Raw genomic sequence first — 12203 nt, forward strand, 5'->3', positions numbered from 1 at the left:
AGAGGACCGACTAGAGAATGGGAATAGGAAGTTGAATTGAAATGGGTGGCCAATGGAAAATCCCGCCTTTGTGGCAAACAGAGCCAAGGTGCTCGATGCCTATTGGACTGGGGGCTGACCGCAAAGATTTATTAACCATCTAAGATAGATGCTTGAGCATATGATAGAATAGCTGTGGACTTCTAGAGATACACACCCAACACTGGAAGCTGGGATTTAGCAGGTTAAATTTATCAACTAGAGCACGGGTTCCCAACCTGGGGTCCACAGACCCCTCGGTTAATGGTAGGGGTCCATGGCATTAAAAAGGTTGGGAACCCCTGGACTAGGGTAAAATTGATGGGATTGAATTTTCTAAAGGCATATTTGACTAAAATGTTGCAGAAATGCTTTTGGCTGGTATCTTCTATCTTTACAATTGGAGTCACCCATGGTGGTAAGATCCAGGGGGAAGTTCCAGACAAAAAGTGATCCAAACAAGACCTCAGCAGTGGAGCTGGCGGAAGATGCTGACACGTCACAATAGCAGTGAAGGTGAAGGAAGTCTGAGGCATTCAGTTGTCCGCAGTTGACTTACATCACATGCCACTGGATCCTGACTCCAATCTGTCAAGGACTGCGTGTGGTGGCTGCCCGTGCATTAGCCTCCCGCATTAATCAAAGTCACATGAAAGGGAATCCACACTAACAACCCGGGATTAAGTGCCGTGGTGATCAGTAAGTGGGGAAGGAGGCAGGTTTGTGAGGTCTGCAGGCCCCTCAGAAGATGTGGATTCTGGATCAGCCTGAAGGCCAACCAATAGACAACCCCTTAGGTTAGGGGTTCCCAACGTGGGACCCCTCAGTTAGCGGTACAAGTCCATGGCATAAAATATATTGGGAACATCATACTCCACTTGAGTGATCGCACCGCTACCAGTTGAGCTGGTAGTAAAAATTCTAAAGATTTACAAAAATTAGATCAAAGGTGACTTTCTAAGAAGGACAAAATGCCTGGAATTTGCATGGAGATATTGAGTATGTTGTATCTTGCATTCTATCTTGTACCTTTTCAGGATTTCTTCCTACCCAAAGGCAAAAGGCTGGAAACTGAGGCCTCATTACGCGTGTGCGGCATACAAAGTACTCACTATACATACCCTCCTGATGTAGGCTGAGGCAGGGATGGTGAATTCCGCTCCATTGATCACAAATGTCAACGAAGGCATGCTTGAGACGTAGTTACAGTTGACCATGTACTATTAAAGAAGGAAACAAGAGGTATGCCACATACAGCTTAAAAAGGCAATATCGAAAAACCCTCATACAATACAAATTCACAGATAACCCGCTTCACACTGCTCCACTTGCACTGGAGCAGGAAGAATCTAAGAAGCATCTCTAAAACTAATGAACTCTGATGGAGTCAGTTGGAAAAACTATTTCCTATGATTGAAGACTCAATCCATGATCCTTACTAAGAATTAGAGTCAGCTTTAATATCACTGACATGCATCATGAAATTTGCTGTTTTGGGGCCATGGTACAGGTGAACACATAAAATAAACTGTAAGTTACAATAAGAAATATTTACAGTGAATTCTGGTTATTTGGACATCGGTAATTGGAGCAGCAGCTTATTTGGGACAACTCCTAAAGAACAAAAATTAATTGAGAAAATAGCTGGGACTCCTTTCATTTATTTGGGATACTATGCCAATTAAACGTGACAGGAGACAGCTGCTGAGCGTTAGTCACGTGCACTTGTGTGGCTGTTAGACACTGCACCTTGCTTAGGGTGAACAGTTTTTAAATAGGGTCAGGTGTGTGCGTGTGTGTGTGCGTGCATGTGTGTGCGTGTGTGTGCGTGTGTGTGCGCGTGTGTGCGCGCGTGTGTGTGTGTGAGTTCAAAAAGCAGTGATCTTAGTCACTGATAGTTGTAAGAAGCAGTAAAAATGGGCTGACTGTAGCTTCAAGCATTCAGGTTGGAGATGCCAGAAACAGCCTAGAGTAAAAATGAACCAAAGGGGATAACTTCACTCATTTTGTTGTATATCATTTAAATACATAATTTGTTAAACAGTAGTTTGTCTTTTTTATTAATATCTTTTTAACTATTTCCATGGAACTGTGGATAATTGGGGCAGCCGTTGATTTGGGCCAAAACGTACAGGTCCCAATTTGTTGCATTTAACCAGAATCCACTGTATCAAAAAAAAATTAAATTAAGTAGTTCAACATGGGAGCAAAAACAGTGAGTTTCTGTTCATGGGTTGAGTCACTGCCCATACAGAAATCTGGTGGCAGAGAATCTGATGAATGGAAAGGATTACCTCCCTTCACCCAGGCGCTTAAATGGTAGAGACACACATGCCTGTTGACCCCCCTGCTGAGGGAAAGAGGTCCATCCTAGTTTGTCCATGCAGCTTCTTTGAAATTTTATTCATCTCAACCTCCACAGCTTGAAAGAAAACAAACTTCACTCTTCCAATCAGCCTAATGATTCAGTATTAATTATGATCCAGTGATTTGAAATTCGGCCATAATTTAAGGCAACTGGCTCTAGACTGCGGAAGATTAAAAGAAATTCAATAATGAAGGATCAACTTTATTCACCATATACTAGGAATTTGCCATGATATGCAACAAAAACTAACTCCAAAAGTAAATACTTGTTCAGCACAGCATTATGGGCCGAAAGGCCTGTATTGCGCTGTAAGTTTTCTAGGTTTCTAAAAACAATATTCAACAATTCTAAAGAATAAAATAATTATATCTAAAAAGTAAAATGGATATGCAATAAAATGTGCATAAAAACAAATACCAGTGTGTATTTTCAATACAAACACCATTATAAAAAGTGGTTTAAAGTGTTTACAGTGAAGAAGCAGGCATCTTCACTGAACTGATAGGAGGTAATTGTGCCAGTGTATTCATCAATTTTATTTAGGACCTTTATAACAATGACAGAGATCGTTATACTCTACAATCAGATGCCATCAGGCTCAAGTCCAAGGATGGTGCTGAACAATTTCATAGCGATAAGTAAAAAGTATCAGCGCTGGGGCGAGTTTCAGAATTAACATCGACTAATAATTGCGGCGAGCTGCTTACCTCCCCGTTCTCGTTCTGTTGTGCACCGATGTAGTACATCAGTCTCGCTAAGTCCTGACTTGGCGCGGTGAGGAGCGACGTCCCAGTGTCGACCATAGCTTGGCACCCTCCGGAACAGAGAGCAGTCTGGCCGTTGAGAAGCACGCTGAGAGACAGAATTAAATCAGGTTTATTTCACTGCCGTTTAAATATTGGTTTATTACCAGGGTTTTACAGAAGAAAAATTAATACTTCTGTGATTTACAGTACTGTGCAGAAATCTTAGGCCCATATATAGTTTACAGCTAGGGTGCTTAAGACTTAAATATACTCGCGTATACCTACACTTACTGTAATTCACTTTTTTCCTCTATTATAATGAATTGTAATGCTCCGCAAAGACAACAAATTGGACGACACATGCTGGTGATATTAAACCTCATTCTGAATGAATGTCAAAGTGAAACTAAAATTTATTATCAAAGTATTACCTTGAACTGTACAGGTCATTGACACAAATGACACATTTCAGTCTGTTTTGATGCTGAAAGAGAGACTACCTTTATTTTTCACAAGTACATCAAAACGTTGCAAAACATCAAAACACGGTAAATGCAAAATACGGTGATATTTGATGTTTCAATGTACATGTGACAAATAAAATAATCTTTAAATCAGCCATTATCAAAAGGTAGAGCAGACGATGGGCTGAATGGTCTAATTCTGCCCCAAAGTCTTATGGCTGTTGGGTATTCAAAAGTCCCTTGGAAATGCTCCACGTACCCTTGTATGGGGATGAGCCAGTAGAGTTCCTGAAGAACTGGCACCCAGACGATCTGGCCAGTGTACTTGGTGTTGTCGATTCCACCGAACGTCACCTCCCCACCATTCTGACTGTTGGGAACGCTGGAACGAGGGGGGGGGAGAAAAACAGCTGCATTAACACTAACAATCTACGTCTTCGCAACTTACCGTCAGCCAGCTTTATTTGAGATAGGAGTGCAATCACTGGAGTCGAGTTTTACGTTCTCCTGATGGTTTGTCTACGGGTGGGTCCTCGGGTAGAGGCCAAACCGGGATCTACTTATCCGGGTGGATTCCCTTAATGGAGAATGCCTGTGCGTGACTTTGTTTAACATGGGGAGGCAGATGCAAGGTCAGCCACAACCTTGACAGATCAGGGTCAGGGCCCAGTGGTATGGGATGCAAGATGACTGGGGACCTTCACTGATGCAGCCTTCCTCCGACTTCAATGCCATCCTGCTGTGTCATCACCTTCCACCAGCTTCTCTGCTGAGGTCTTGGTTGAACTCTTTGTCTGGAACCTCCACCTTGACCTTACTGCCATGGGTGACCCTACTGGGAGCGCTAAGTGCCAGGCAGCTAAACTGCAGGCACCACCACTCTCAGGATCTCCAGAGTCTCCACAACATCTTCTAACAAGCATAGCAACAGGCCCTACAGGCCCAACGAGCCAGCACTGCTCAATTACACCCACGTGACCAACTAACCTACTGACCTGTGTGTCTTTGGAGTGTGGGAGGAAACCGAAACGCCCACAACAGGCACGGTGAGAACGTACAAACTCTGCGCAGACAGCGATGGGAATTGAACTCAGGTCGCTGGTGCTGTAATAGTGTTACGCACTATTCTTTCGTCCCAAACGACTGACTGAAATCCCAGTCCCGCTGTCCCGCCGCGTGCTGTCCCACATCTGGGGTGAGGGAAAACACCCCGCCTTCAATTCTGTATCAGGGTAGCACGGAGCATAGCGGTTAGCGTAACACTCTTACAGCCCCCACGACACAGGTTCAATTCCCACCGCTGTCTTTGAGGAGTTTCTCTGTTCTCCCCATGACCACTTGGGTTTCCTTCAGGTGCTCTGTTTGCTCTCATGGCATGTACCAAAGGCATACCAATAAGTGGGTTAATTAGGTACAGGGGGGTAATTGGGCAATGAGGGGCTCAATGGACCAGAAGGGATTTTTACTGTGTTCTATCTCAAAATAAAAATAAAACAAATGTCAGTGGTATAACTATAAAAGTCTCATCCTTATTTTTAATGACATCACAAACTCATGATACCCAGACAAGGTTCTTTTATACATCTATCCAATCACCCCTCACCCTCTTTCGCTCCAGGAAGACATGGCTCAGCCTACCCAATCTCTCCCTAAAACCAGCATCTCCAAATCCAGGTGACATCTTGGTGAACCTTTGAATGTTCACTGGAATGTTGCTGGTGGTAGAAGGAGCCTCACTGCCATATTCTCAGGAGTGATTAGGGTGAGTAATGAATGCCTGCATTTTCTAGTGATACCCAACTCTCAAAACACGAACGAAGAAAAAAATCTTCATAATTATAAAATTCACTATTAGGTTGCCCCTCAGTCGTTTTATTAGAAGCCAGAACGGTACAGCACAAGAACCAAGCCATTAAGCCCACAATATCTTTGCTGAACACAGTGCCGTATTAAACCAACTCTCTTCTGAATGCATCCACCAAGAGGACCACAAATCTATCGTAGGGTTTAGAGGCGTATGCCTCAATAACTCAGAGAGCTACGTTGGCTGGAGTCGGGGCTTTATGCTTTGGCTCTTGGTAGGGTCACCCATGCCCAAACAGGTCAAAGGGTAGAGGCCAGACTAAGAGTGGTCCACCGGTCCTCCAGGTTCGGGGGGGTTCAGCTCAGGGCCAACAACCCCGACTGGTCAAACAAAACTGTTACGGAAACAGCAATGAAGAATCCTTCTATGTCTGAAAGCAACAGTATTCCAGAGTCTCCACCTGGGACTTGTGTGACTGACAGTGGTGGAAGCAGAGAGGAAACTACTGAAACGATGAAGGAAGCCCTGAACACCGCCGGAGATGGAGGAACTTCATTGCTGTCCTAAACACCAGTGGTGTAATGGGTAGTAAGTTCTGGCAGTATGCAAACCCTAAACCATGTGCCATTCAAACACCACTATCACATCTGTTTCCACTAATACCCCAATCCAGGGACCTGCCAGTCCTGTACAATAAGAACTTGCCCCAGGCATTCCCTTTAAACTTAACCCCTCTCACCTTAAATACAAGTCCTTTAGTATTGATGATTATTTATTTATTGGGATACAGCACAGAATAAACCCTTTCAGCCAAGCCCATCAATCCCCCAATGTACTCAAAAAGCCTAATCACAGGACAATTTACAATAACCAATTGACCTAACAAGCAGTACATCTTTGTAGGAGGAAACCCACACAGTCGCAGGGAGAACGTACACGGCAGGATTTGAACCTGGGTTGCCTGAAGCATTGTACTAACCACTACGCTACCATGCTGTTCTGGGGGAGAAAAGATTCGAAAGAAGAGTGGCCAGTGCGAAACCCCATCAGTCGAGCAGTGACAGCTCTTGATACGCTGCTGACATTTCGGCGGGACGCACTGCATGCTCACCTGCCCAGGTACACGGAGAACAGAGGCTCAGACACCAGACGGTCACGCATCATGCCATCGAACACGGGTGTGGCACCTCCTGCTGAAAGTGCTGGGTAGGAGAGACCAAGGATTCCATCAAACCGGGCGTAATAGAAAGCGGATCCAGGTTCATTCAGACTGAGGCCGAGCTCCTGGTTTGGGATGGTAATTCCAGCAACCTTGGGGGAAGAGAGAGAGAGAGAGAACAAGGCATTGTCACTATCAGCTTGGAAGGAGGGTGAGACTGAGTTAGCATCAGGGAGGAGGCTCAGGAGCTTAAAGGTGAACACTCTACATTTTAGAAACAGCTTCATCAGATTTCTGAACAGTCCATGAATGCTATCCTGCTATTTTTTATTTTTATTGATATTTTCATCTCTTTTATTGCACTTCCATCAGAAATTTTATAATTTTATGTTGGTGATAATACACTTGATTTTCCATTCTAACAGGCCCTTTAGCCTACCTAATCTGTGCCAAACTATTACTCTGCTATTGGACCACCTGAACCATTTGCTGTGGGATCTCCCATGGTTAGAAATAGTCATGTATCATTTTATCAAGCACAGAACAGTAGGGCACAGGAGCGGGCCCACCTTGCCCTTTGAGCCAAGCCTATCATAACCTAATTTACAATAACCAATTAACCTACCATCTTTGTGAGAAGAAACCGGAGGAAACCCACACAGTCACTTTACAGGCAGTGGTGGGAATCGAACCCGGGCTGCCTACTCTGTAAAGCATTGTGCTAACCACTATACTACCGGGCCACCCTGGGGAAAACAGATTCAAAAGAAGAGAGGCAGTGTAAAAACCTATCAATCAAGTGGTGGCAACTGTGTCAACACCATGACAAATTGAAACTAAATCTCATCAACCTTGTACATGATCCATATCAACACACACAAACTGCTGGAGGAACTCGGCAAGTCAGGCAGCATCTATGGAGTGGGAATAAACAGCCGATGTTTCAGTCTGAGACCCTTCATCAGGACTGGAAAGGAAGGTGGGGCAGAAACCCAGAATAATTAGGCAGGGGGCGGGGAGGTTCAAGATGGCAGGTGATTAGGTGGGTAGTAGGGGAGGTGTGGGTGAAGTAAGAAGCTGGGAGATGATAGGTGCAAGAGGTAAGGGTCTGAAGAAGAAAGAATCTGATAGGAGAATCCATGGGAGAAAGGAAGGAGGAGGGGCACCAGAGGGAGGTGATGGGCAGGTAAGGAGAAGAGAAGGGGTAAGAGGAGGAGCCAGAATGAGGAATGGAAAAAAAAGGAGGGGAAAGAAATTGCTGGAAGTTGAAGAAATTGGTGTTCATGCTGTCCCTGTATATTTGCATGCCTTGTTTAAACACCTGTTAAACTCTTAAAATTGTGTCTGCCTTCACCACTACTCCAGCAACTTGATCCAGACACCTGCCACTCTGTTTCAAAAATCTGTCCCACACAGCTTCTTTAAACTTTCCTCCTTTCACCTTAAATGCACCTGATGCTTTTACTCTGGGGAAAGGATTCTGATGGTCTACCCTACCTATCCTCTCATAATCGTAAAAAACTTCTATCATGCCTCGCCTCAGCCTCGAACGGCCCAGAGAAAACATTCAAAGTTTGTCCAAACTCTCATTATAGCTCATAGCCTCTAATCCAGATAGTCTCCTAGTAAACTTCTTCAACACTCTTTCCAAAGCCTCCATGTCCTTCCCATAATGGGACAACCAATTATTGATTGTGAAATTAGAAAGGAAAACTTATCTCAAAATGCCGGGCCCTATCATTTGGCTTCTGCATTGGCATCACTTTCTCTGTTCCACTTTATTCTGCATTCTGCCAGTACCACTAGACTCAAAAACTGTTTCTTTCCCCAAGCAGTAAGGCTGATCTACACCACCGCCCACTAACCGGAGAAACAGTTATTTCATTCTCCTTTACACTGCCATCGTCAGGGAGCCCCCACCACCCAGGCCAAGTGCTCTTCTCGCTGCTGCCATCAGGAAGATGGTGCAGGAGCCTCAGTGCCCACACCACCAGGTTCAGGGACAGTTATTGCCCTTCAACCATCAGGCTCCTGAACCAGAGGAGATAACTTCACTCAACTGCACTTGCCCAATCATCGAAATGTTCCTACAACTAATGGACTCACTTTTAAGGACTTTTCACCTCACGTTCTTCATATTTATTGCTTATTTATTTATTATTATTTATTTATTTTTGTATTTGCACAGTTTGTTGTCTTTTGCACACTGGCTGAACGTCCGAGCTTGGCGGTCTTTCGCTGATTCTGTTAGGGTTATTATTCCATGGATTTATTGAGCTAGCCTGCAAGAAAATGAATCTCAAGGTCGTATATAGTGACATACATGTACTTTGATAATAAATTTACTCTGAACTTGAAATTACATTACGCTATCTTTAATCTTTTTGTTTTATCTTGTTCTACCTCGGTGCTCTGTGTATCTGTATGAATGGTATGCAAGACAAGCTCTTCACTGTATCTCAGTACATGTGACAATAATAGACCAATATCAATTCCATTAAGACACTAACACAATTTGCTGGCTATTGTCTCAGTTGTCATTTCAATGGTACCGTGATAATATTCTGTATAATCCCATAAGCAATCTCTCTGCCACAACCAAAGTAACTCAACACCGATTGCCCAATTATCTCATCCCTGTTTGTGGGATTCAAGAATTCATGATTGGTTAAAGTCATTTCTGGTACACAAGTGTAAAAGAGAATGAAATAATTGTTACTCCGGATCTGATGCAGCACAAAAAAACACAAACACAATAATCATAAAAACACAATAACTACAAATATATAAGACAGCTTATATACTGTACGTAGATTGATCGCATGTCCATGAAGTGACACTAGGCACAGGAGTGTCTGTACACAAGGTGACTGACAGGAAATGATAAAGTAGAGGTGGCTGGGGGTGTGGTGGGGTGGGTTAGTGGGTGGAGGTGTTGATCAGTCTTGCTTGGGTCAGCCTTGGGGAAAGTAACTGTTTTGGAGTGTGGTGATCCTGGCATGGACACTCCTGCCTGATGGGAGAGGGACAAACAGTCCATGAGCCGGGTGGGGGGGGGGGGGGGGGGGGGGGGGGATCCTCCATGATACTGCCGGCCTTTTTCAGGTGCCTTTCTGTTAAATATCCCTAAAGGCAGATAGGCTGGTGCTGCTGATGTGTCGGGCAGTTTTGACTACCTGTTGTAGAGCCTTCCTGCCCGCACAATATGGGTAGAACAGTGCACTTTAATAACTGCAGGTTGCTTCGAGATGCCCAAGTTCCATTAAAAGACAGGTATCTATTTAATGACACCGTACAACACTTACATTAACTGTGTCATAGCCAAAATATCCACTCAAGCTTCCAGAGCCATATTGTATGGAAAAGCTTTGTTGGTTGGTCTTGAATGTGGAGGAATCCTGTGGATTGAACCTTGCGTGATTCGCTGGAGAGAATGAATGAATCAGGTTACATTAAACTCAATAAGATCATGAACAAAGGAGCAGAATTAGGCCATTCAGCCCATCAAGTTCACACTACCATTTGATCATGGCTGATGCATTCTCCCCCTCCACCCCTCATTCTTCCCGTAACCTTTCACACCCTGAACAGGGGCAGGAGGATAGCATAACATTTAGCGCAACACTTCACCACTCCGGCCATCAGCAATCCAGGTTCAATACCTGCTGCTGTCTGTAAGGAGTTTGTACGTTCTCCCTGTGACCGCGTGGGTTTCCTCTGGGTGCTCTGATTTCCACCCACATTCCAAGGACTTACGGGTTAGGGTTAGTGAATTGTGGGCATGCTATGTTGCTGCCGGAAGTGTGACAAGACTTCGAGGTTGCCCAGCAAAATCCTCACTGGTTTCATTAGACATAAACAACACATTTCACTGTATATTTTGATGTTTAACTGTACGTGACAAAAATAAAACTATTCTTTAGAAAGATCATTATCGTTAAACCTGTCAACCTCTGCTTTAAATTTTACTTGGCTTCCACTGCCACCTGTAGCAATGAATTCCACATATTTACCACCCTCTGGCTAAAGAAATTCCTGCTAATTTCTCTTCTAAAGAGACATCCTTCTATTCTGAGGCTGTGCCCTCTAGTCCCAGACTCTCCCACTATAGAAAACATCCTCTCCATATCCATACAATCTGGGCCTTTCAATGTTCATAGGTTTCAATGAGATCCCAGCCCCCACCCCATTCTTCTAAACTCCAGCGAGTACATTAGCAAGAACTAATGTCGTCACAACTGGGATCCATAAGACCACAAGACATAGGAGCAGAATTAGGCCATTCAGCCCGTTGAATCTTCTCCACTATTCGGTCATGGGGGATTTATTTTCCCATCAACCCTGACTCCTACCTTCTCCCCAGAACCTTTGACACCCTTAATAATCAAGAATCTATCGACTCCGCTGTAAAATTACCAAAGGACTTGACCTCCACAACAGTCTATGGACTTGAACTCCACAGATGCTTCACCATCTGGCTAAAGAACTTCCTCATCACCTTTGTCTAAAGGGATGACCCTTTACTCTGAGGCTGTGCCCTCTGGTATAATTGAATTGAATAGAATTGAATTGAATTGAATTGAAATGAATTGACTTTATTTCTTATATCCTTCACATACATAAGGAGTAAAAATCTTTACGTTACATCTCTGTCTAAATGTGTAATGTGCAATCATAGTAATTTATAATAAATAAAAGTCCGAGACTCCGCCCATCATTGGAAATATCCAGTAATGATGTTGCTAAAGACACAGCAGGAGCAATAATGTGAGAACTAGCCAGCTTCAGCAAGTTATACTCACAGCATGATGCACTGCGACAGGAGACTGATGGAACCCAGAGATTTGATGAGCCTGTATCAAACAGAACTTCAAAGCTTTGCGGTGGGGTCCCAATAGTAATAGGTCCATAGTAGGAGTTCTAGTGCAGGAGAGAGGATGGAAATTAAAAATTTATTGTTATTATCATGCTCTATTTTTTTTTGCCAAAACATCTTAAGTTTATGGTCAAGTCATTAAGAACAATTGGCAAGTATAAGGTCTGAAATGAGAAGAGATATATGTTCCAATGTACATGTCGTAAATAACTGAACACGAATCTGAACCTGAAGTGATAGAGGTGGGTACAACTACAATATTTAAAGAACATTTGAAGAGGTACATGGATAGAAAAGCTTTAGAGGGATATGGGCCAGTCCTGGGACTAGCTCAGTTAGGCACCTTGGTCAGCATGGAGGAGTTGGGCTGAAGGGCCTGTTTCTGTGGTGTATAACTAATGATATTTATCAGTACCATTAGAGCTTAAGACCATAAGACATGCTATCAGAGCTGAATTAGGCCATTCAGCCCATCAAGTCTGCCATACCATCCCATCATTGCTGATTTATTATTTCTCTCAACCCCATTGCCCTGCCTTTACTAATGAAGAACCTATCAACCTCTGTTTTAAATATACTCATCGACTTGGCCTCCACTGCCATCTGTGGCAACAAATTCCACAGATTCATCATCCTCTGGTTGAAGAAATTCCTCCTCATCTCTGAACCTAATTGACATCCTTCTATTCTGAGGCTGTTCGTTCTGGTCCTAGACTCCCCCACTACAGGAAGCATCCTCTCCATGTCAACACAACATTGGCCTTCCAA

At 43.8% G+C, this 12203-nt stretch overlaps 1 protein-coding gene across 1 annotated transcript in view; it reads right to left on the reverse strand.

Moving 5' to 3' along the window:
• The window catches only part of LOC140717066 (uncharacterized), an 83377-nt gene that overhangs the window by 65119 nt on the left and 6055 nt on the right, over positions 1-12203 (reverse strand). Inside the window, exons 3-8 of the mRNA XM_073030248.1 lie at positions 11362-11479; positions 9865-9983; positions 6512-6711; positions 3856-3978; positions 3094-3238; positions 1140-1238 (exon numbers count right to left, since the gene is read on the reverse strand). Coding sequence (XP_072886349.1) covers positions 1140-1238; positions 3094-3238; positions 3856-3978; positions 6512-6711; positions 9865-9983; positions 11362-11479 — 804 coding nt within the window. The remainder of the gene's footprint in view (positions 1-1139; positions 1239-3093; positions 3239-3855; positions 3979-6511; positions 6712-9864; positions 9984-11361; positions 11480-12203) is intronic.

The sequence above is a fragment of the Hemitrygon akajei genome, chromosome 27 (genome assembly GCF_048418815.1).
Source record: "Hemitrygon akajei chromosome 27, sHemAka1.3, whole genome shotgun sequence".
NCBI classification, from domain to species: domain Eukaryota; kingdom Metazoa; phylum Chordata; class Chondrichthyes; order Myliobatiformes; family Dasyatidae; genus Hemitrygon; species Hemitrygon akajei.